This window comes from Neopelma chrysocephalum, unplaced genomic scaffold, assembly GCF_003984885.1.
Source record: "Neopelma chrysocephalum unplaced genomic scaffold, ASM398488v2 Primary Assembly neopelma1_129, whole genome shotgun sequence".
In the NCBI taxonomy this organism is placed as follows: domain Eukaryota; kingdom Metazoa; phylum Chordata; class Aves; order Passeriformes; family Pipridae; genus Neopelma; species Neopelma chrysocephalum.
The window spans coordinates 1,799,749-1,825,672 of NW_020897791.1; the positions used below are offsets into that span (position 1 = coordinate 1,799,749).

General features: G+C 41.4%; 1 protein-coding gene across 4 annotated transcripts in view; it reads left to right on the top strand.

The window, feature by feature from the left end:
* The window catches only part of TSNARE1 (t-SNARE domain containing 1), a 477,763-nt gene that overhangs the window by 411,016 nt on the left and 40,823 nt on the right, over positions 1-25,924 (top strand). For all 4 annotated transcript variants that reach the window (XM_027698547.1, XM_027698550.1, XM_027698548.1 and 1 more), the window contains one exon: positions 1,491-1,606. In XM_027698547.1, the coding sequence (XP_027554348.1) occupies positions 1,491-1,586 (96 nt within the window). In that variant the 3' untranslated portion in view covers positions 1,587-1,606. The remainder of the gene's footprint in view (positions 1-1,490; positions 1,607-25,924) is intronic.

Below are 25,924 nucleotides of genomic sequence, written 5' to 3' on the forward strand. Positions count from 1 at the left end.
ATAAGAAGGGATGGTTTAGCATCATATGCTGAGCTTTCAGAGTGCTCTGCAGTTACCCTTCTAGAAATTAAAGCTCCAAGTGTGGAGCCACCCTGAGGAAACAACAGTTTGTGTGGGGGGGGGAAATATTAAAGAGAATCTGAATCATAGAATGGTTTGGGTTGGAAATGACCTTAAAGATCATCCAGTTCCAAGCCTCCTCTCATGGGCAGGGAAACCTTCCAGCAGACCAGGTTGCTCCAAGCCCATCCAACCTGGCCTTGAACACTTCCAGGGATGGGGCAGCCACAGCTTCTCTGGGCAACCTGTGCCAGGGCCTCATAATAATTTCTGTGAGCCCTTGTCCACCTTTATTCTCCCCAGAGATTCACAGTAAACTGCTGGAAAAGTGTGAACAAATCCATACCCCAAAGTAAGGTTTTGGGGAATCCCCTTGCACACTCTTTCCTTTCATGCCTGACAAAAAGATCCTTCTTAACACATGCACATGGGATGATGTATTTAAAGCTCTTTTTTTTTTTCCCAAACCCAAAGAAAACATATCTGTGTGAGTAACTGAAAAGCTGATGGAGAGCCAAGATGACTCACTGATTACCTGCCAGGGAGGCAGGACAATGCAGTGTCTTAATGTGAAAAAAAACCAATAGTCTGGAAATACACACTTTAATAAAAGAATTAGTTTTATTGGGGGTTGAAAAATAAATAAATAATTCTTTTCATATCAAGATGATGTTACCAAGTCTGGTGGCTGCAGGACTGGTTGATCTGGTCTCAAGAAAAATGTCTGAGTTAACTGTTTCATTGAAGATACTTTTTTGTGTGTGTATTGGATAAGAAGATAACTTGCACTGTGGGATCACGGAAATACCCTCCTTCTAATCCATCTAAAAAGGAATTGAATTATCTGCAAAAGATTTTAAATAGGAATAAATAACCTTATGTCCATAGAGGTCACTGGGAAGGCTGATGGGTTGAAGTAGAAACAGGCATCAAAGATAAAACTCTGTAGAATCTCTTTTTCTGTGTTTGAAATGGAATGAAATCAGGGTGGTTAATACTGGAAGTACATTTGCCTGCCCTGCAAACAGCCCATGTTATTGCTTGTCTCAACTTCGTTGCACAGCACAGTGGAGGGGGACCTCTTTGTCTCACAGGAGACAGGTTTCTCCTGGCAGCCAGAAAGCAGATCTGACACCCCCCGACCAAAACCAAACTGAGTAGCCTTACCCAAGTCCAGCCCTCCAAGCAAAGCCTGAATATTTAGCATGACAAGATGATTTAAGCAGGAAGAAAGTAGTGTAGAGAAGGTGTTGTATTTAAGGGGGATTTTCACTGGAAGTCCAAAAAACTAGAGCATTTCTCCATGTTGCACTGACTGCTTTCAAATAGCTATTTTTTCAATGAAAAAATAGCAACATTTTCTCATGAATTTACTCTCCATCGTCCTATTAAAGACCCATGTATTTATTTCTCTGTCTTTCTCCTCTCAGCTACGAGCCAGGAAGATGAAGTGCTGCCTCCTCTCCATCGCCTTGGCTGTTCTGGTGCTCATTGTCATCATCATCGCGGTCTCTGTCAAGCGCTGAGCTGGTTGTGGTTTCCACAGGTAAAAGCCTTTATATAAGTCTTTTATCAAACTCCACGAGATGGCTGAGAGACAGTTTAGGGAGCTGATTATTTGCTTTTACAAGAGTTCAGTGCTGCTTGGCAGTGCTCTCCTTCCACATGAGGATGAAGGAATTGCCCCCTTTCTACTAGAAACTAGAAGGGGGTGGTTCAAAACAATCACAGAAAGATGATTCTTCACACTTTTTAACCTTTGGAACTACTTCTGGCATGATGTTGTGGATGCCAAAATTTGGGAATTAAACGAATAAATGATCAAAAAAACTAAATTGTAGAAGGGTATCTACCACCTCACTGGGTTTGGATGAGGATGATCAAAAGCTCTACATTATTGCAAGGACAAATAGCTATAAATATTTTCCTTAGGTGTTTAGCCAGCCCTGAAGTGAGGATATCAGAAAAATGGTCCTTTAGATTGACTGAATATCGATGTTCTTACAGCACATCTATCTATCTATCTGTAATTTCTATACATATTTTTATCCCTCTTTTACATGAGACACTGCTTATGGGTGCAAACAGTGATCTGTCCTGATAATTTAAATCTAGAGCAACTACAATAATTTTAATTTCATTACTCTGGTTTTACCCTGCATTAGTTTGGAAATGTGTTCCATCATGATAATCTGTAATATAATACAATTTCTTTTAACACAGTTAAATATTCCTATCTACTAGAAATTACAAATCTTATCATCAGTTGGCTACATCTAGGCACATTTTAATCTAAATCCCTAAAGTGGAGAAAGTCAGAGAACCAAAATATTCTTACAATAAAACTCCATTGGAAAACTAAAGTTAATCTTCTGTTAAGAGATCCGTGTCTAGGGGGAAGTGAACCTAAAGATACTAATGAGAGCCCCAGGAAAAATATAATCCTCTACTTTTCATCATCAGTTTTGAAACTAATTACTAAGCTTCTAAAACAAGAGTTACTCTCCAGCAGTAAAAATGTAGGCAGAACTTGCATTAAGTTATACTGGAACAAATATGATTTCTGATCTTTAGAAATGGTTCCTAACCCAACTGGTGTGCAACAGATTTCATATTTATAGTTTGAAGATTTCCAGATCAAAATGTTTTCAGGATTTCCATGTCCACAATGATGCATGCAATTCTATTCCGAATTTTAATGCAAGCGGGTTTTAAAATATAAGTGGATTTCAAAATATCAGTGGATTTAAAGATTCAGCTACCTCAAGAAACTGGTTCATATAAAACTGTCTTACATACTTTAGGGAGAGAGAGAACAGCTGGATTTTAGTATGTAACAGCTCTATATGACTCTTCAGAGAATATAGAAGAAAGAAAGCAAGTTAGGGAACTGAATACTGTGGTTGGCATAGGACAAATCACTGAATAAAATCCCAAGTTCAGTGATGACTGGCAAGAACTTCCATTTAGCATGTCATAAAGAGTTTGCTCCATGCTGGATAATTCAGAAGCCAAAAGAAACAGCACCAGCTACTCGATTCCAATGGTTTAAGTGCCATTTCTAGGATATTAAAGGTAGGGGCTTCTTTAGCTTTCCTGAGTGGCAATGAGAAATATGAAGGTCACTATTCAGTGAGTCAAAGAAATGATGCCATTAATATCTATGATTATTAATATTGTTTTGATCATTAGCATATAAAGTGTTCTTCCTTGTTTTTTTTATTTTTTATTTGGTTGATGTTTCTACTTTTGTAATAATGATACCGAATCAACGGTTCATCTCGACACCACAACTCAGGCATGACTTGGACAGACAAGCCCATTCCTTCCATGGCAAAGATCACTTTATGTATCTTGAGAGGTAAAAAGCAGTTTTTCCCATGAGTTTTTCAGGCAGTTGTGCCACCCCTGGCTCTGGCTCAGTGCGTGCAGAGGGCCCAGCTGTTCAGGAGAGCTCCGAGCCCTGACTCTTTGCCTGCCCAGGCCCCTGCCAGAAGTGTGTCACTGCTCCCCTTGGGGCAGTTTTGTCTGGCAGGGAGAGGGAAGAACATGTACAGAGAATGAAGAGAAACTCCTGAGGACTTCTGTCTGTGTGTTTGTTTGCTGACACCTTAGGAAAATAGCCCAGGAACTCTTGGGTCACGTTGTGCACATCCTGTGTCAGCTCTGCAGCTGCTCCTTTTGCTGCCACAGCCAACATCAGTGCCATGTAAAAGGATGGGATTGCAGCAGCAGTCTGGGAGAAGCCTTTTTTTAAAAACATCTTTGTACAGTGTCAATATTTCTTCAACCTAGACAGACCTTTTGTGCCCTTTTTTTGACTCATTTGGATGAGTGCACACTTACCCAAAGTGACAATCAAGACTGTTGGAATCCTAAGCCTGAAGCATTATTTATAGGAAAATAGAGGTGACAAACTTTGAGAAAGATGCTGAATGGATTTGATGTTTAGAAAATATACTTTCCAGTGACAACTTAATCATCTCAATCCTGTTAGCCAAAGAAAGAGAGAAGGAATGATGACTTCACAGCTCCCTTTTCTTGGAAGAAGTCATTGCAACAGAGGGTTCAGTGCCTTCCTCTTTACCAAGACACATTTCTATCAGACAAAGGTTGCTGGACTGAGCACACAGACTTTACTATAGAGATTCCTTAAATCCCATGGGCTTACTGTGCTTTCCAGCCTTAGAATCTGCCAATGAATAAAGAGGCAAGAGCTCCAGAGAAATAAACCAGTGTTTCCTTTCTTGGTGGACGATGCAATGGTTGATAGTGTTGCTCAGCTGTTGAAAACAGAACAACAGTCAAGAGTACAAGTGATCATTAGTGACTGGATGTGGCACTTAGTGTCAGGGTTTAGTTGACATGGTGGTGTTCAGTCAAAGGTTGAACTTGATGATCTTGGAGATCTTTTCCAGCCTTTAGGATTCTATGATTCAGCAAATTCTCCCAACCTTCAGTGACTTAAAACTCAAAGTCTTCCTGATACAGGAGATAGTTATTAAATCTTTAACAGCCATTGATTAATTCCTTTCCTGGTAATTTGACTATTTGCATTTTGAAACATTATAAACTTTTAAAATATAAAATATCCTGAGCAAGGAGTTCCACTCTGGTTACACTCACTATGTGATCTTGACTGTACAGATAAAAATCCATAGAATCATAGAATAATTTGGGTTGGAAGGGATCTTAAAGATCACCTCTTTCCAACCCCCCTGCTGTGGGCAGGGACACCTTCCACTACCTCAGGTTGCTCAGGGCCCCATCCAGCTTGGCATTAAACAATTTCGGGGACAGGGCATCCACAGCTTCTCTGGGCAACCTGTTCCAGTGCCTCACCACCCTCACAGTAAAGATTATTTTTCTAATATCTAACCTAACATCTTGGACAGCATCTCCTGAGCAAGGTTATAGTCCTTATGAAAAAGTAATAATCCAGCTTCAAGTATGTGTTTCCTGAACATGCAACTGCCTTGTTTTGAATTTAAATTGAATTAATTATCATAGAAAAATAGAAGATATTGGTTTAGTTTGGTTTATTTTGCTTTCCTTCACAGTTACAGCTTTCCTGCATAATTCATTTATGGATTTCTTATGTGATTAAGTGTTTTATGTAACCTGATCAGTGGGGATGAAGCTCAGACAGTTTATTTTAAACAGTCCATTTCTGGTGTTTGTTTTTTTTCTCTTTCTTTCAGATCTTATGTTTTTTGACTTGTGGTTAGTTGGGTTTTTTAGTACCTCATGCACTGCAGCGTCCCTGTGTTCTGTACCTGATCCCACCGACAAATGCAATCACAGCCTGTGTGTGTCAGGGTCAGGAGGGCTGTGGGTGGCAGAGAAGGAAAGATTGACAAGTGGCTTTGTGATACTTGGCATTTACAGGTCTGGTGTTCCTTCCAAGCAGGAGACAAGTCTGGGCACCTTCTCCTGACACACACAACAGAAATTGTGACATTTGCCCAGTGCGTCTCTCCCTGACAGTGTCAGGCTGTTGGAGCACAGCAGCTCCTGCTCGGTGCTGAACAGAGCAATCATTCAACCCAAGGAACTTTGCAAATAAGGGCAAAACACAGGTTGTTTCATGGCATTGCTTTTGCCTTTTAAATTGATATCACAGGGCTTTACTTAGTGCCTCCGTTTTTACACACATCTGTATATGGCTTAATAACTCTGTGAGTGGCTCAGTTTTCAAGCTTGTTTCAATATTTGAAGCTTTATGAGGGTCACAGTATTTTTGACAGCTGTCATTGAAATACTAAAATAACTCAGCCCTCTGCCCTGACTCTGGCATTGCTGCCATGTTTGTTCTGCAGCACAATCAGGAATCAATAGCTCTGCAAAATTTCCCCCCCCCCATATCGCATTACTTTGAAAAGGTTCCTACCTTTAGAGTCAGATGTCAATTCTTGTTGTTTCCATTCTTGTCTTTTAGTCTATAATTAATTGCTGGATCCTGGCATTCTTGCTCAATTTTTGCTCAGGCAAGAAGAGTGAGGTACATCCTGATTCTGCAGTAATTTTTGCTTAAAATTTAAATAAGTCAAAAATTATCTGAATTGAGATCTGAATTTTCACTGAATAACATGTAATGGGTCTGGGTTTATGATTTGGCCCAATTTCTTAAATTAGGATAACATTCGTATTCTTTAAGACTTTCCTGATTCCAATGGTTGCATCTCCATTTCCGTCAGCTAAATTATTTCCCTGACAGCACATTAAAATCTGTGCCACAAATGTGTAGAAGAGAGAAATGATTACTAGTAGAAAAAGAAATTTTAAGAGACAAGAGTGTGCTCTATGCAAAAAAAAATCCCTCAAAATAACAGGGCAAGAAAGACAGAACTGCCAGGAAATAGGTAGAATAACTTCTAAGAATTTCTCTAAGAAAACTCTCAAAAAGTTTTCAACACTTATACACATCTCTTCCAAACCTTTAAATATATTCATATTTTGATAGGACATCACATGATCAGGTTACTGCGATTTAATGTGTTTCAGAGTGACCTTGATTGTCACCCATCTTCATGTTCTTTGGTCTTTATAAGCTTCACAGAAATGCCAGGTCATTAAATCTACTGTGAAAGAGAGTTGAGGGAGGATGGATTATGTTGCCTTTGCCTGAGCTTGAGAGTTGACATGCAGACAGTTCCTGCAGCTCAATTAACTTGTAGTAACTTGAATCCATTGATTTGAATCCCAAGTCAGTAGGACTTTGGAAGAGTCAGCAGCTTTCTTCATCCCATCTCAAGTTTCCTTGCAATCAGCAGGAAAATGGGATACTCCCCCTGTGGCTGTGAATTATTTTGACCCTTCAGATGGATGCCAAGTCTTTGATCTAAACTTCCCAAAGCAATCTGAAGACACTAATTATTTATGCTTTGTAATGTCTTTAAACTTTAACCACCTCCAAGGACCTGACAGAAGAGGCTGAGCTTCAGACATTCAGTTTGAACGGTGAAACAGCACAAAAATGGGTGTGCTCATCCAGACCAATGGTCTTGCTGGCCTCACATAGTGTCCCATTCACAGATGCTGAAAGAAATATCATGTAAAAAGCTGATATTTCAGTTACAGTTGTGGACAACACCCGTCATTCCTTTAACTGCCTAAATATGGCTTGAGGTGACTTAAAATTTTGGTCTTGACTTGGACAAGATTGTTTTAAGTGTGTGTCTAAAATCTTTTTGAATGAGTCAGTGCCAAGTATCCTCTTCCCTGTGGACAGTCTCAGTTCCCCAGGAGCAGTAATGTCTGATGGAGGGAGCAGTTGGAGTGATTAATGGCTCAGGAGGGTTCTCTGAGGCAGAAATCACCAGCCCCCAGGAGAAGAGAGGATTAAACTCTTTATAAGAGCAACACAGAGTTTTAATAAATTGCTTTCACATCACTCCACCCCTGTTGGCTGATATTTTCAGTTGAATTATCTGTCTCATTCAGCCCCTAAAATACAGTGAGTTTTTGCTGTTGTGAGAGGGACAAGAGCAAAGATCAGCACAAGGGAGTCCATCATTCCTTGGGGGTCCCTTTCAACTCAGCATATTCTGTGATTCATCCTGGTGCCCCTTGACTCTGGTGTGAGTGAACTTTCAGTGAAGTCAGTCTGGGAAGGTGTGTGATTCTTTTTTATGAGACTGAAGCAGTTTATTCTTCTGTGAGGAGCAATTCCTTTTGATCTGGGTGTGTTGGGGAGATGGGTGAGGTTGTTGCTGTTGACTGAAGAGCTTTGTGAGAGGGGTGGAACGGAAGGCCCTGAGCGGCCAGTTCTGTGCTGGCACGTATTGATCCAGCAAAACCCACAAGTTCTACATGTTTCAACAGCATTTCAGTCATCTCAACTGGCTGGACATTGCCTGTGAATGGGAAGTAGGGAATAAATATCTTGTTTTCCTTTGCTTCTTTGCTTTTGCCTTATTGACCTGCCTTTACTTTAACCCACACTTCTTTTCCCTTTTGTTTCCCAATCCTGCTGAGGAGGGGATTGACAGAGCAGCTTGGAGACCACTTTGTGTCCAGTCAAGGTCAACCCACCACAGAGTCTCCTCGATTTTCTTGGGAATAGGGCAGCACAAAGTTCATCAGTGCCATTCACTACTTGACAGGGAACGATTCTCATTGTCATACAAGCTGCTTGAAAGTGTTTCATGACTGTTATCCTTGGTCCTGGTGCCAAAGCAAAGTAATTTTGGATCAGTGTTCTCTGGAACAAAACCTAAAAAGCAGCACAGGAGGTTTTCTTTGGTAACAGTGTGTTAAAGGAGAAATATTTTGTCAATTTAGCTCGAGAATGTAGAGTCCCAGCAGGAAAGGCTCTTAGAAAGGCATCACTTCTGTGATTATCTCTTCATGAAGAGCGATGTTAGAGGGGACAGTTTGTTTGGTTTTCTACCTCTCAGAGTGAAGTAGATGAGAAGATTGTTCTGTTTCTTCAGTGCCGAAATTTGAGTTCTGTCTTAGGGAACTGCAAGCTCAACAACTTGGTGTCCAACAGGTTGGGCAGCATTTCAGTGTCAGAGGAAAATCATTACAAGTGATTCAATATTCTCTTTAAATTGCTGTGCTTTATCCCAGCCATCTCCACTGAAGCCCTGCTGGTGGTCACCCTATCTGGGAAATGGTCCCATCCCATGATGTGCTGCAGTTTGTTATGTTCTCCTTTGCAACCACATGATTCTCTCCAAACAACCAGAATGATCTGGGAGGTAACTTAAAAACTGAGAAATCAGGCAAAGAGTAGAGGACTTTTTCAAGGCTGTTTCTGTGGCTTCCTTTTCTTCCTAGGCCTTCATAAAAATATAAAAATTCTAAAAATACCACTTCTCTGCACTCTTTTTAATGTAGTGGTTACCATGCCTTTATTAGCTATTCACCTCCTTGGGTAGAATTAGAAATGTCCACATTTTGATAATATATATGTGATTCTATATAGTCTGCTCAATATATAAATAATAAACTCCTATTTGCAATCATCTCTCTGAGAGATTCTCAAAATAACTTTAAAAAGAGAATTATAAGTCAATTGCACTCAGTGTATTTTCTGAAATATTCCTTGTAGTTTCATTAGGCATTAAAAGGAGTTGGAATCTGCTTCACAACAGCCATTCATTTACAGAATGTGCTTCAGCTCTCAAAATAGGCTTTTTAGATGTATCGGGAAAAGGAAACTTTTGACTTTAGTAATCACTAGTCTTTATTTCCTAAAAAAACTGCTGGAGAAATGGCTTTTTTACTTTTGAGTTTGGTAAGGAAATTGCTTAAACTTTGACAGATTATTAATTCCTCAATTAATAGCCATTTTTTGACACTGAAATGGGCTTTTCACAGTCCAGTGTTGCATGACTTTGCTCTATAGTGCATAAACCATTTAATTCCTTTCACAAGTAGATCATCAGAAATCACTGTGTTGAGGACTTGTACAAAGAGATACCGGATTTACAACTGAGCATCTCAAAGGAATCTCATCATCCTGACTCAGAAGGTGGGCAGAGTTTCTTGTCACTGAAACAATGAGCAAGTCGGAGTGGAGAGAGATCATTTCAATTTGCACTTTGCTGTGATTGATTGAATTTCCTCTTGTCAGCTGACCTGCTGTAGCTGTCCGTGGACAGCCTGCTGAGGGTGCAGAGGAAAATGCATTAGTTTTGATGTCATGTCATCAAAATGACATCCCAGCCATTGCTACCTCTCAGCTGACAAGCAGGAACTCATTAAAGAGCAGAAATTTGAGCCCTTTTGATTGTTTGCCTGGTCTTCAGATAAAAATAGAAAAGCTGTTATCATCTGTGTAATATTTTCAAGACATCTGCTTTTTCATTGAATCCTAGAATGGCTTGGATTGGAAGATCATCTAATTCCAACCCCCTGCCATGGGCAGGGACACCTTCCAGTAGCCCAGGATGCTCCAAGCCCTGTCCAACCTGGCCTTGGACACTTCCAGGGATGGGGCAGCCACAGCTTCTCTGGGCAACCTGTGCCAGGGTCTCACCACCCTCTCAGGGAAGAATTTCATCCTAATATCTGATCTACTCTCTTTCAGTTTAAAGCCATTCCCCCTTGTAGAAAGCCCCTCTCCATCTTTCTTGTAGAACTCCTTCAGGTACTGGAAGGCTGCAATAAGGTCTCGCTAAAATCTTCTCCTTTCCAGGCTGAACAATCCCAGTTGTCTCAGCCTTTCATAGAATCAGAGAATCATAGAATCAACTAGGTTGGAAAAGACCTCTGAGATAATCAAGTCCAACCCTTGATCCAACCCCGCCTTGGTTCCCCAGCCCATGGCACTGATGCCACATCCAGTCTCACCTTAAACACCTCCAGGGATGATGACTCCACCCCCTCCCTGGGCAGCCCATTCCAATGTCTGATCACTCTCTCTGTAAAAAATTTCTTCCTAATATCCAATCTAAACCTCCCCTGGCAGAGCTTGAGACCGTGCCCTCTTGTCCTGATTGCCTGGGAGAAGAGACTGATGCCCACCTGGCTACAACCTACTGTCAGGGAGTTGTAGAGAGTGATGAGGTCTCCCCTGAGCCTCCTCTTCTCCAGGCTACACCACCCCAGCTCCCTCAGCCTCTCCTCATAGGACTTGTGCTTGAGTCACAGGACTCCTCATAGCAGAGGTTCTCCATCCCTCTAATAATCTTGGTGGCCTCCTCTGGACTCACTCCAACAGGTCAATGTCCTTTTTGTGATGAGAATCCCAGAGCTGGACACAACACTCCAGGTGGGATCTCACTAGAACAGAGCAGAGGGACAGAATCCCCTCCCTTGCCTGCTGCCCACACTGCCTTGGATGCAGCCCAGGATATGTTTGGATTTCTGGGCTGTCAGTGCATGTTGCTGTGTCATCTCCAGCCTCTCCTCCACCAGCACCCCCAAGTCCTTCCCAGCAGGGCTGCTCTTGTCCTGTTCATCCCCCAGCCTGGATTGATTTCGTTGTACATCTCCTCACTTAAATAAAAGCCAGACTTCTAAAATGCAAGTGCCTTGCAGGACCACACAAGGGTTATGGTTCTCAGGGACCTCCAGGGCTCACGTGGTCCAAGTGCCTCCTCAAAGCACTTAGACCAGATGCTCAGGGCAGTATTTGGTCAGATCTTGAGCAACTCTGAGGATGAAGATCCCACAGACTCTCTGAGGAACCATGTTACCACCCTCACAATGAAAAAGAGTTTCTTTCTTATGCCAGAAATGGAATTTCCTCCATTTTAGTTCCTGCAGGGATTGGGTGGTTTTGATGTACAGCACTGTGCCTTTTAAGAGTTTTCTCTGTGAAGAGGCACTCTTGTTGATTATTTGGAACAAAATCGTTCTTAGTTTTGTAACCACTATTTGTATTATGTTTACAACATGCAATTAAGGATTCCTATTAAATGTTCTGTACAAGGCAGATCCCAATAACCAATGTTTATTTACATTTTTTCCAAAACACAGCATTGAAAAGACAATAGAGAGGAAATTTAATGCAAGAGAGAAGCTATAAAACCTGCATTTCAGCTTGTACGAACAAATTTGTGTATTTATTGGCCTAGGAAATTTTCTCCTTTGACACTCAAATATTGCTGTGGGGTGAGAGACAAACAAATTTCCTGGAATCCCTTTAATTTGTAACAACTTCCCCTTTGCTGAATTACATATTTCAAATAATATCTCGTTAATGACCAATATATGGCAAATATATTCTCCAAGCTTATTAGTACAGAAATAATTGCAAGTGGCTGCTGTAGTTCATTAAGGGTTATTTATTTTATAGTTCATTAAGGCTAATGTTATAAGCACAAAATATATTTTAATAGCCACTTTTGCCTCCTCTTTTATTTTTTTTAATGTTTCTCTGCCATCTACTGCTAGCAATAGTTTCTGAGTTTCTTCTTTAGTCATAGATAATTTGCCACTGTGTTTACTGTGAACTGCTTAGTGGTGGCTTTAATCAACAGTTTGTCTGGGCAGTAGCAGGTGCTGATCTTCAGTCATGTATTCATTCACATCTGCTTTTCCTGGGTCAAAAGGGCTGGTTACTATGATGTGTAGTGTGTTGTTTAATGTAATCAAAGCATATCATAGTAGCTTAACATACAGTTAAACTCACCAGTCTGGAGAGCCAATTTTCCAGGAGTTATACATTTTTTGGTTGTTTTTAACGAGCTTTTATGTTAAACTGAGTTACAACTGAGTTTTCTCCTGCTCTCTGCTCAGTGCCTCTCTGAGCCAGAGGGTACCTGCCCTATCCAGGGCAGATTTGGACTCCACAGGTGCTGCATTGCCACAGATAAGGAGGTTTTCCACGGCTCAGGTTTTCCACGGCTCAGGTTTTCCAAAAGATTGCAAGAGAACATTCTCCATCTCTAATTCATTCCTGATTTTGATCCGAAGAGAAACTAAAGGGCAACTTTACCTTAAATCTAATCAAATTATCTCAGACTGATGCACAACTGGGTAAAGGGAACACTCACATCAGCTCAGACATGGAAGAGAGGGAGGAATCGATTTCTTTTTCTTACACCTTTTCCACTTTCAATGAATACTTAAATATTTATTGATGAAAAGGCCAGAATTGGAGCATTCTGTCTCTCATTCCTGTGTCTTTGCTACCAAGGAGTGGAACTGTGCCTCATTAATGTCTGTCTGAGCATTTTACATATTCATATTTACACATATAAAGTGTAATTTAAAGTCATTTAGACACGTGGAACAGGGAAGCAGCTACAAAACAGATTAAATGGGGACCTGTTCTGCATGCCTCACACCACCCTGGCTTATGGTAGAAATCCAGTTGAAAAACTTACTCTGGGTTTAAGGCAAGATCTAGGTTTGAATTCCCATTCTACCATGTAAGATTAAAGCCAGAAGGAATACTATGAGGAGTACTAAACTGTTTTCCTTCCCTCTTGTGGGATTAAAGAAACCAATATGACAATATTCAGGAGCACTCAAAGGCTGAGCAATTTCTGTCCCTCATTCTCACAGGGATAAAGCAAAATTTGAGTGTCATACAACTGCTGACAAATGTAGGTGAGGAAAGGGAGTCATCTTGGGATTTATGTCTTTTTCTAAAATTATGGATATATTGAATTTTAGAATCTGCTGACATCTTTGGTGTTCAAGTAGTAATTTCAATTCGGTTTTCTGTTGTGGGAATTTTGGTTTTGGTAAACTCGACACATTCATTTCTTGCTAGAGCTACACAGGTGTGTCTGTGCACACACATGCACCCAGAATCTGGGGGAAATAGCAACAGTAAAAAAAACATCCTGACCTTGATGGGGGAAACAATCTCACAAAAATGATTACAGTCAGGAATAAAGGCAGGATTTATTCCATTATAAAGAGGATTAAAAGAGCATGATGTTAACCCACAGCCAGCCTTCCCTTCCATTTTCTTGGAGCTGAAGGAGAAAGTACTGACAGGATTAGGTATTATGTGCATGGATCTGTGTGTATAAGTGGTGTATGTGTTTTTCTTTCATATGTGCATCAGACAGGCTGAGAGAGCAAGGATTGTTCAGCCTGGAGAAGAGAAGGCTCCAGGGAAACCTTAGAGCACCTTCCAGTACCTTAAGGGGGCTTATAAAAACGGAGGGAGAGGGACTTCTCTGTCTGGGCAGATGGAGACAAGACAAGGGAAATTGGTTTTAAACTGACAGAGGGCAGGTTTAGATTAGAATTAAGGAAGAAATTCTTTACTCAGAGAGTGGTAAAGCATTGGAACATGTTACACGGAGAAGCCCCATCCCTGGAAGTGGTCCAGGCCAGGTTGGATGGGGCCCTGAGCAACCTCATCTAGTGAGTGGCATCCTTGCCCATGGCAGGGGTGTTGGAACTAGAAGGTCTTTAAGGTCCCTTCCAACACAAACCGTTCTGATTATATGATCAGTATCTTTGTTAAAAACAGTTTAGTTTCATTATGAAATATTGTGCAAATTGGATACTGTTGGTTTCAGTTGTTTAGCACAAAACAAAGGGCTTTGAAATTACTCTTCATTGCTGTGAATAAGCACCGAATGTTTTCCCTTTGAAACATTTTTCTAAGTGAAAGATGTGACCATTCTTTCTTTTGTGTTATTTGTAATGAGCGGTCATGAGGGCTGCTTTTGTCTAAACACCCAGCAAGTTAATGAGCTTACTTCCATGGGAACAGAAAATCTCACTGTGAGTCCATATAATCCCTTTTTTCTGGTAAGATGTTGGTGCACACAAACACAATGGAGAAGACTTCTCAGTAGCCGGGAAAGCAGACTTTCATCTTCCAGATCATCCCACCATTTTTTTTTCCTCTCATCCACCATGAATCTGAAATTGAAGTTTAAAACAGTATTTGGGTGTTAATGCACCTCTAGGAGTGCCAGGTGTTCTGAACTCCCCAGAATCAGTGATGCCTGAAACGGGGACCTTAAATCTGAGCTGAGTTTTCAGTCCCAAATTGCTGTGGTTTAACCCCAGCCCCACAAAACTGGTTTCTCACTTTCCCCCCCGGAGGGATGAGGGAGAGAATTGGAAGAGTGAAAGTAGGAAAACTTGTGGGTTGAGTTAAAAACAGTTTAATAGGTAAAGCAAAAGCTGTGCATGCAAACAAAGCCAAACAAGTAATTCATTCCCCACTTCCCATGGGCAGGCAGGTGTTCTGCCATCCCCAGGAAAGCAGGGATCCATCAGGCGTAGCGGTGACTTGGGAAGACAAAAACCATCACTCCAGATGTCTCCCCTTAATTCTTCTTGCCCAAGAATGTTGAATGTCTGGAATATCCCTTGGCTCAGTTGGGATCAGCTGTCCTGTCTGTGTCCCCTCCCAACTCCTTGTGTCCCCTCAGCCTCCTCACTGGTGGGGTGAGAAGCAGAAAAGGCCTTGGCTCTGTGTAAGCTCCGCTCAGCAAAACCAAAAACATCCCTGTGTTATCAACCCTATTTTCAGCACAAATCCAAACCACAGCCCCACAGCAGTTACTATGAAGAAAACTAACTCTATCCCAGGCAACCCCAGCACAGCAGTGCCATTTGGATTTACTGAAACGAAAATGATCTGAAACACAACCTGGAGGCAGAGGGTCATCAGAATGTCACTGTGGGTGTGTGCTGGGACTGTGCATGGACTGCAGTGAAGGTGGGCTGGGTTATACAGGCCAACAGCAAGTCTTCTGTGGAAAACACACCTCTTCCAGGCTCCAGAGTTTTATACTGAGGAAAAGTCTGGAAACGTTTTGGCTCACCTTTGCCAGAGTGGAAGATAGGACTTGCAGGCCAGTGCTGCATCTAACATGACATTAACTCGTGTGACAGCCCTCATACACATGTTTTCCTTGCCACAGAAATCCAGAGTATGGGGATCTGTTGTTCCAGCAGGAGATGACTAATCTTTTTGCCCTGTAAGCAACATTGGGTTTCCATGTGGTCAAAAAACCCACACCACATTTACCACAAGGCTTGCAGGCAGGAGCCAGCATTGCCTTCCTGGGCATCTCCAGATCCCTAACTGGATTTTCCCGCTCTTGCATCTTGCTTTGGTGCAGCTAGAATTCCATTTGTCCTTTCTTCCCACAAAGGGGCAGTCATGGGAAGGAAGATGTGAAGGTGATAGAGCAAGAACAGCCACAATATTGTGGAAAGGTGTTAATTACTGTCAGATTAATCCACATACCTTTCCTTGCTTTGGTTTCTGCAGCTTCTTTGCGTGACCATCCATAGGATGCTCAGACTTTTCCAGAATTCCTGAGTTTCTGAGCAATTGAATTTGCTTCTCTACTTTCTGTCAATAACTATCCTGACCTTCTTAGGAAATATAGGAAAGTATCTGCCCTCCTTTCCAGCAGATAAGGAATATTTGCATAGCCAAATGAGCTACAACACCTGCCTGAACTGCTTGAGGAACAGCTCCAAAATGAGTAGCCATAGGGAATTCCTGTCATAAGGCAGGCATTTCATTTGCCTGGATAGGAGAATATGGAAATGTTACCTTCTTATGATGAGTTTAATTTACCCGGTGCGTTTCAACAATTCCCGTGGCTGAACACAGCTGAAGTGTTTCCTTGCAGTTGAGTTATCCCATGGGATTAACTCATTGAGGCCTAGAAAGTAAATTATGCTGATTCAATGAGTGGTCTGGCTCCTACCCAAGGTGCATCAGGCACCCAAGGAAAAGGCAAGTGATAGTCTTTGGTCCCAAAAGAACAAAGAAGCCACTGTGGTTTCTTATGGTTTCTCACTGCAGAGAGTCTGTGCATCAAATCCAAATGTAGTTCCTACAAAACATGGCAAAGTATGATGTTGCCTCCATCCAGCAAGTCTGAAAACCAGGCTTTTAGGTCCTGCTGATCCTCTCTCTCATCAAGGGTGAAAACTAACTCCTGGAACAGGTTAACTCACTCCTTTGGTTTTTTTGTCCTTAACACTCACTTCAACATTGCAGAAGTTGTGTTGTTGTGTTTCTCTCTGTAGCTGAGATCAGTGAGGGTCATGTTGGCTTTAACATTCATGGTGAGGCAGCTTTCTATGTGTTGTTGGGCAATATGTGCAGAAATCATTGAATCACAAAATCACTAAGGTTGGAAAAGACCTTTGAATCATTGAGTCCAACCATTAACTCAGCACTGCCAGGTCCACCACTAAACCATGTTCCTAAGCGCCACATCTGGATGTTTTTTTAACACTTGCAGGAATAGTGTTTCCACCACTATTCCAATGCTTAACCACCCTTTCAGTGAAGAAATTTTTCCTAATTTCCAATGTAACCCTCCCCTGTCACAACCTGAGGTAATTTCCTCTTGTCCTATCGCTTGTTATCTGGGAGAACAGACCGACCTCCACCTGCCTACAACCTCTTGTCAGGTGGTTGTAGAGAGCAATAAGGTCCCCCTGATCCTCCTTTTCTCCAGGTTAAACAACTCCAGCTCTTTCAGCCACTCCTCATAGGAAATGGGTATAATGACCTGTATTCACAAATAGGGAAAAATAGATTTAGGGAGGGAAGAGCTCAAGCAGAGCCTTGAGCCCAGTGATGAGCAGGTGTAACCTTCCTGTCTTGTAGGAGCTGGTGAAGCTGCTCCTGAGTTTCAGGTGCACGTTTCACTGCAGGGGCTTTGGTGACTCAGAAACAAAGTCCATGAGTGAACTCGGGATAAAACTCACGTTCTTCCTCTCTTATATCATAGAATGTTTTGGGTTGGAAGGGACATCTAAGATCATCTTGTTCCAATCTCCCACCATAAGCAGGGACACCTTCCACTATCCCAGGTTGCTCCAAGCCCCCTCCAACCTGGCCTTGAACACTTCCAGGAATGGGACATCCATAATTTCACTGGGCAACCTGTTCCAGGGCCTCACCACCCTCTGAGTAAAGAATTTCTTCCTAATATCTAATCGAAACCTGACCTCTGTCAGTTTGAAGCCATTCCCTTTTGTCCTGTCACTCCATGCCCTTGTAAAATGTCCCTCTCCAGCTCTCTTGGAGCCCCTTTAGGTGCTGGAAGGTGCTAAAAGGTCTCTCCAGAGCCTTCTCTGCACTTCCATGTAGGGACATACTTCGTTTTTGTCAGACTATCCTGTTCATGAGAGTTCTTCCTCCCTCCAGCCTACTTACAAACACTTAACAACCAAACCCCCCTAAAAAATTATCCCCAGCCCAAGTATTAGTCTCGATGCTGAAGCTCAGATAACCAAATCCCTCACTGAAATGTGCTGGAAAAGTTTAGGCCTGCCAGAAATGTTTTGTCAGCCTGTCTCAAGCTTTCCAGTGAAAGGCAAGGTTTTGCTCTCTGTCACATTTTTATTTTTTACTTTTAATCTTCTTTTGATGAGCTTTCTATTGGGTTTTTAGCTACTTATAGTAGAAAGTTAATTTTTTTAATTGCAGTTTCCAACAAAAAATAAAAAAACCCTCATCACTTCAGAGACCTTCTTCCTTTCATTTTTTTCCTGCTGTTGCTTTTACTCTTGACATTCAGCCTCCTCAACAAGTCCTGATATGACACTCCATAAAATCTTTATCCTGTCAAAGCCCTGCTGTGAGCATTGCCCAGTGCTTCCAGAATTTGCATTTAGCATCCGTTCACACGACTGTGTCGGTGGGGTTTTCTTATCACTGAGTAGCCCTCCAGCTTTACATGAAAGGGCACAAAGTTAATGAAAACAGCATTAAAAGTCTATTAGCATTTAGTGAGATTACTGAGACTTGTTCTGAACTTAATATTAGTTTCAGAATTTACTTTTTTTTTTTAACTCACCATATCCAGAGCCCGAGTCAGCAGGAAGAGTCCCATCATTGAGCCCATTTTTCAGGTGAGGATGTTATTTCAGAAGGAAGGGAAGGCTTTCATTTGGAAGGGGATTGTTTCAGGGAATTTTTGTGTGTTATTTTGCCCTTTTTTCTTCTGGCAGAAGAGACACTCATTGACACTGATTTTGCTTTCTGTACATTTTGACTTAAATTCCCGGAGAAATGAATCGTAGAGGGAGGAAGATCTCTTGAAAATGTCACAATATACTCTGCTTATCTCAGATTGGTAATGAGGATTTTCCTCCACACAAAAACTTTGCTCGCTGTTGCTTTTCTTGGGGGGAAAGACGAGTTGAAAACTCAGTGTCATTGTGATACTGACAGGAAAATTGCCTGCCATGCAAGTGAAAAGCAGACTAAAGCTTGGATATAAGCAGAGATGTTTTCCATTCCCAGCCCTTGCTCTTGCTCAACCAAGACCTTCAGGTGCCTCAAGTGTTTTGCTTATTTTAAAAGTACAAGGAGCTTTTCTCTTGCCTCAAGGCTAAATTACACACCTTTAGTACTTAAGCATGTCTTGCAATTTGCTAGTGCAGAGCAGCATCTCATATTGCTTGACTCTCAGGATTCTCTGCACCCTCTGTGGTTGTCTTGTGGTCCTAAGGCATCATTAAACATTTTCTGTTGTGTTTTTTGTCTCTGGAAGTGTCCACACTGTTACATTCTGCTAAGGAGGAGTACAACTGGAGCTCAGATGTGTCACAGAACTTGCTGCAAAAGGTGTAGAGATTTTTTAGCTTCAATTGGGAAACCTTTTGGGGCAGCTGGGGTAGACTGTGCCTAAAACTTCTGGGTTTGAGTCATCCACAGAGAGACACCAAGTAGGTGTGGATTTGTGAGAGGAGGGAATGGAATGGAATGGAATGGAATGGAATGGAATGGAATGGAATGGAATGGAATAGGCTTGAGGCATCAACCCCTAAAAAGACTCTTGGGTAGAAGGAAAGTGGTGAGTTCTGCCTCAAAATGTCAGGGAAACCTTCAGGTAACACCGATTTAACATATTTGACTGTTCTGATGTTATTGAGGACCAGTGTGAGACACAGACAGTGACAAAAGTGAAAATATTCCCAAAGAAAAATAACTCCAGCTGAGGAACTTCAGCCTTTCTTATTTCTATGGAAGGAGACTCCAAGAAACAATTAAGCTATTTTGTTCCAGAATGCACAAAACCTGTGTTTTATTTTCTGTCTTTGTATTGAAAGACTGATTTGATGACTGATAAGGAACTGAATGGAGAAGTGACAATTCCAGCTTAGTTTTTGCTTTTGTCATGTCTGTTTCCATGGGAAAACCTTCATCCTATTTTTGTATTAGTTTCCCTTTCTCCGATTTGGACAATGATGTTTGGATCAATTGTTTCAATTAAATATTATTTGGGTCATTTGGGTCAATTTTTCTTCTAAAAAAAGGATGTAAATCTCTGACTGAAAGGTGTGTTTTTATGTCAAATTTGCTAAGTGCTTCCACCCCTACAGATACTGACGTAACATTAAGAGAGGTCATGTAAGGACTTTGGCTGATAAAAAGACTTTAGGAGAAGAACTGGACAGAATAATCTGTCATGTGTTGAGTCAGCCAATAAAAAAAGTAGTTACTTAAAATGTCCACAGGCATCAAAGCGTAAAGAATGTCTTAGACAAAGGGAAATAATTGAAATTACAATGGACATGATGAGAAATGCACTGTCAGGTTTTGCAAAGACTTAGACCAAGGGTTTGATTCTCAAGCAGGAGGCAGGAGAATTGCATGTAGCCAAGTGTAAAAACATAGATTAAAAGTGGATTTATAAAAGGATATTGTGGAGGGTGGGCAGTTCCTGAGCTTGTCCTGGAGCTCCACATGAAGCCAAGTACCAATCTTGTTAGAATGAACAGAGATTGAAGCATTTAGTGCTAAACATTGCTGTTACCTCACATTCCTTTCATAATGGACTGTAAACCAGTGTGCTGAGTTGAAGTTGTTATAATACAGATGTAAATAAAAGCCCTGCAAGCCTTTCATCCAGCGGGTCTTAACTTCCCACTCCCAGCACCCCTCTGAGGTGCAGAACTATCAATATCCTTGTTTTAAAGGCAGCAAAACTGAGATATAAAGAGATTAAGTCACTTGCTGGAGGCTATTAGAGAAGCACAATTGTGTCAGCTGCTCCCAAGCTCTCACCATTCAAGCTCAAAGAGATTTTATTTGCACCACACTCTCTTCAAAGTACATGTTTAGATAAATGAAGGGAAAATATCTTCAGCATAAATCTGAAGATTTCAGGAGAAGTGCTTTGGGGATTAATTTGATCTGCTCGTTTCTTGGTAGATGCAGGAACTCAGCTGTGTGGATTTAAAGCACACTGGGCCCATCTATTGGGGCTGCTGTGGAACTGATTGTGTTGGGTTACAGCAGGTACTTTGTCTTCAGGTTGATAATTTTGTTTGGTTTTAGTAACATCCCATTATCTTCCACTCCACTACATTTTTTGCCATCTAAGGAATTTCAGATGTGTGTGCCCCCACCACCAACCTGTCCTAATAATTTCACTGTTGTGTTTGGGTCAAATATTGATTGTGACTCACCTCTGAATGAGGAAAGTGTTGATGTTTAACATAAACTGACTTTCTTTCTTATACCTCATTTAATGCAAAAAACTTCCTGGGTAATGATTCCCAAAGAAGAGGCAGACTGAAATAAAATTAATAAAGTCCTATTTATCATCTTTAACTCATCCATTTGAAAGTTTGGGTTTCAGTCTAAGTGAGCTCTCTGCACTCCCCTTGAGGGAGTCAAAAAATGTAGATATTCCCAGAAGCTGAGCAGTCCTGTCTATCTTTTAATACTGTCTTAGAGGATGAAACAGTTTGGGGAGCTTCCTATTCCTTTCTATTGGCTGTACACAGATCTGGATAACTGTCCTTTGGAAAACGGAGAGGAGAGGAGAGGAGAGGAGAGGAGAGGAGAGGAGAGGAGAGGAGAGATTTAAAGACAGAAATCCATCCAGTGCATAACCTTGATTTTTGATGGGAGCTATTTAGGGATGTTGAAGAAAATGGATGAGAAAAAAGCACAGGAAGAAATTAAAGAAGCCAGTCTTGAAAGGTTTAAAAAAAAATCCTCTCTGGAGTTTAACTCAACTTTTTGTTTATTGCCACTAACTCACCTAACTAGACAGTGAAGGTGGGAAAGTGCATGAAGCTTTGTCCCATGTGTTTGGGAAGAGCCCACTGCTAAAACTGGGCTCAAATTAGAAAACAGGACAAACTGGTGTAGGCAGGAGGACAGTTAGATATTAAATAACAAAAAAGACTACCTAGTTTATTGATATTTGCGAATTGTTGGTCATTTTCCTCAGCCCTGGTTTTACAGTCAGGACAGCAGGTAAACAAAAATTAATAATTACTTCAAAGTAGCCCTGAAATACTTGTAACAGGCCAATGTGAAGTTCAGATTTGTCGTCTGCTTTGTGTTCCAGCTGTTCCAATGCTTTGTGTTCGTTTCTTTTTGGCTTTGTTAAAACACCAGAGAGTAACAATATTCTAGCACCTACCAAACTCACTCCATATTTACTGAATGCCTAAATATTTTACAGAATCCAGCTCCATATTCAGGGAGTCTGTGTTTGAAACTAGGACTGCTGCCTTTTCCACTGGAATGTGATTCACAGCCATAAATATAATGGATAGGAATCCACAAGAAGCACATGGTACTTCTGCAGAAAAGTGTTTTTATTTTCTCCCTTATATTTGAAAGATGAAAATAAGGGAAATATTAGAATAAGGTGTCTAAAAATAAATCTTATTTATGCTTCAGACCTCTTTCTTTGATATTTACCTTGAAATGCAGCTCAAATGGCATCACATATAACTTGTTTTCAGCTACTGGAATCAGAGTGTTGTCTGTTCCAATAATTCCTTCTTTTCTTAATCATCTAAATTTCAAAATAATTCTAATATTCATGTGAGATACTGGTTCTGCTATTTATTTTATACCTTGCATGATTCCAGAAATAACTTTCTATTTTCCTTTTTAAATGATCCTGGAAACTACAGAGGAAGAAACAACCCCAGGTTTGTCCTGTAATAACAATAATCATCAAAAGGAGAAGCATTTTGTCTGCCTCTGCAGCACAATTTCTCATCTGGAGATCTTCAAATGCTTTTGAAAGCACCTGATATTAACTTTGCTTTAGTGACTGAAGAAACAGCAGCACAGAGTTAAGTCATTTTCCCAGTTTCACACTGAAAGTCCACACTGAAGTCAAGCACAGGACCACATCTCCTCCTGTTTTATTCCCTCTGTACCCATTTCCATCCTCTATCAGTGGAATTTCCTGCACCCAGTTGCACTTGGTTAGTTGGGATTTAATTTTATTGTTACCACAATGACAGGAGAGAAGGAATCTCTCCTCTTTCAAATTGATCATAGTTTTAGGATGCAGTTTGATCACTGTGGGGAAGAGTTGTTTCAGACTCAGCAATGAGATTAATTATTTATTTAAGTATTTATTTATTTAAGTTTTATTCATTTATTGACTGATTGATTTCTGATGGGGTTCCTGTGCTGTGCTCATTACTGAGGCTTCTCAGCACGTGCAGTGTCATAGGAGAGTTTCTTGCTGGAAGGCCACTGTTTGGGGGGCTGTAAATGAGATATGGCAAAGGGTCCTGTCTTCTGCAGGTCATTAAAATGCTCACAATTGTAAGAAGGACACACAAAGCCCCAGTGAATGTGCCACCCTCCAATTTCTCTCCCAGCATTTTAGGGCCCAAGCTGCTGAGTTTTTCCTCATGAGTATCCTAACCTGGTACACAGGGAGTATTGAAAATGTAGTGGAAAAGCAAAAACAAAACCAAAAAAACCACGAAACCCTCCAAACAAACAAACAAACCTCTCCAAAACAAAACACACAAACACACAAAAAAACCCCAACAAAAAACAAAAAACCCCCCACAAAACGCAAACAAGCAAAGAAAAAAATCCACAACAAACCAACCCCCCAACACTTCAGTTTTAAAGGGATATTGTGAAAACTGCATCGTGCTAATTTTCCTATTATTAAGCTGTGCAGTGCTTCTGCTAAGAACGACTGAAGACCTCACATGGAAGTCCAGCTGCCCACTTTGACAGCTTTCAAGTATCATAAGATTAAGTTCTTGGTTCCACCTTCCCTGGAGTAGCTTGTTCTTTAACTGATGGACACTTTAATCCTTCTGGTTGCATAAAGCCCCACAGAAAGGAACTGCGTGTTAATATCACTGGAAAACAGGCCTGAAGAATTAGATGTAGCACCAATGAAGGGGGGTTTATTCTTTTAATTCTTGGTGGCCAGCCTTACAAATCCCTTATTATTCATTCATGGAAGTGTCATATTTAAAATGCAAATTCCTTCCCATCCTCCTCCCCCATCTCAATCTGTTTTCTTTGAAGTATCCCTGGAGCTCTGGAGGGGACATCCACGATGGGATCACTGTGATCAGCCAGCTTGCAAAGGAGTGCCCTGCACCAGCTCAGGGGAATTCAGCTGGGTCCTGCTCAGCAGTTCCAGCTCACAAAAAAATCTGGATTTTGTTTATGAGGAAAAAAAAAAGTAAAATAAAGGATATCAGGAGTGGTATTTTTCCCAAGCCACGGTTGCCCCTCCCGAGGCACATCACAGACCCATGAGAATCCTTCTGCAGGGTGGGCGGTGAAGTCAATAATACAAATAGATCTGGTTTGTCTTGCACGTGTTCTCTTGGTTTGGGAACAGCAAAGCTCTCCTATGACATCTATTCTAGCAAACAATGTTGAGGCTCAGCTGGCATGGAATTTCCATATCCATATGGGGAATGGTCCATTGTCCTTGGTCCTTGTTACCATCCAGCCATGGGTACAAGTTCTTCCAGGCAGTACTGGCTGTCCCAGGCCAAAGTTGTGCTAGGAATGGTTCAGTGAATTGAGAAAGGCTTCTCTGGTCCTCTGCACTACCTGTAGTTGAAGGGGCCTTGGAGGAAATTATTGTGTTTTCAGGTAAATTCCAGGTTAGTGAATGCATTGTCCAGGATTCAGCCTTCTAACAGCAACATAAATACTGATAATAATGACCATAATAGCAAGGTAAATTATATTATCAGTAATGGCTAAATAGTTTAATAGTCTTCATCAAATGACTGAGTGCTTCACCCAGCAGCCAGACTTGCTGGCTCCTGTGTGCTGATGCAGCCACTACTTACAACAATTTTGAATATAGATTGCACTACTTGAGTTAGAAACCAATTTTCATCAGTGTGATGTGCTTTTTGGGCAGAGTTCATGCACACTAAAACCTGTGTGAAACCCATGGCCATGAAGTAAGAGTTTAAAATTATCAAAATCTGTATAATATGAATGGGACCCTTGTAGGAATAATCTCAAATGCAGTGTTATTCCCCACTCCAAGTGCAAGATGTGGTCACCTTAGTCAAGGGCATTTTCCTACACTGCTTAATCAAAACTATACGTACACTGCTGGAGAGTCACAAGTCATGAATATATGTTGACTTTATGGATTGGAGAAGAGAATTCTTTGGGGTGACCTTATTGTGGCCTTCAAGTACCTTAAGGGAGAAAGATGGAGAGAGAATTTTTACAAGGACCTGGAGTGACAGGACAAGGGGAAACAATTCTAAACTGAAAGATAGCAGGTTTAGATTAGACATAAAGAAGAAATTGTTTATAGTGAGACTGGTGAGGCCCTGGCACAGGTTGCCCAGAGAAGCTGGGGATGCCCCATCCCTGGAAGTGTTCCAGGCCAGGTTGAACAGGGCTTGGAGCAACCTGGGATAGTGGAAGGTGTCCCTGCCCATGGCAGGGGGTTGGAACTGGATGATTTTTAAGGTCCCTTCAAACCCATACCATTCTATGATTCTATGATGTGATTCTGTGATTGGTAATGATCCATGTCCATAAACCAACCATCCTGTTGACTGTCACACAATTCTCTTCCACTTCGGTTTAATTCCACACAGCTTGATGTCCTCACGTGGCTGTATGATTTACTGCCCTATTCCCATCTGGAAATCAAATATTGAATCTTTCCAGCTTTTTAACCAAAGGCTGGATGCTCTTCAAGAGAAATGTTGTCCCTTTCAGGAGAATTTGATCCTTCCACTTATGAAATGAAAAAAGCTATCTAGAAAGTAACTTGGTGGAAATGGGCCTGAAGGTCCTGGTGGACACCAAGCTGAACATGGGCCAGCAGCAGGACCTTGCTGCAAAGGCAGGGAATGGTGTCCTCAGCTGCATTAGATGCATTGCCAGGCAGGAGGGAAATGATCTTTACCCTCTGCTCAGCACTTTCAAGGCCACACCTGAAATGCTGTGTCCAGTTCTGGGCTTCCTGGTGCATGAGAGACATGGACGTGCTGGAGAGAGTCCAACAAGGCACCACAACAGTGATTAAGGGTCTGGAGCATCTCTCCTGTGAGGAAAGGCAGTGAGAGCTGGGACTGTGCAGCCTGGAGAAGAAAAGGCTGAAGGGGAATGTTATTAATGTTTATAAAAACCTGAAGGGAGGGTTCAAAGAAGTTGGAGCCTCTTGTTGGCTCTTTCCAGCAACAGGGCGAGATGTGATGGGCGCAAACTGAAACACAA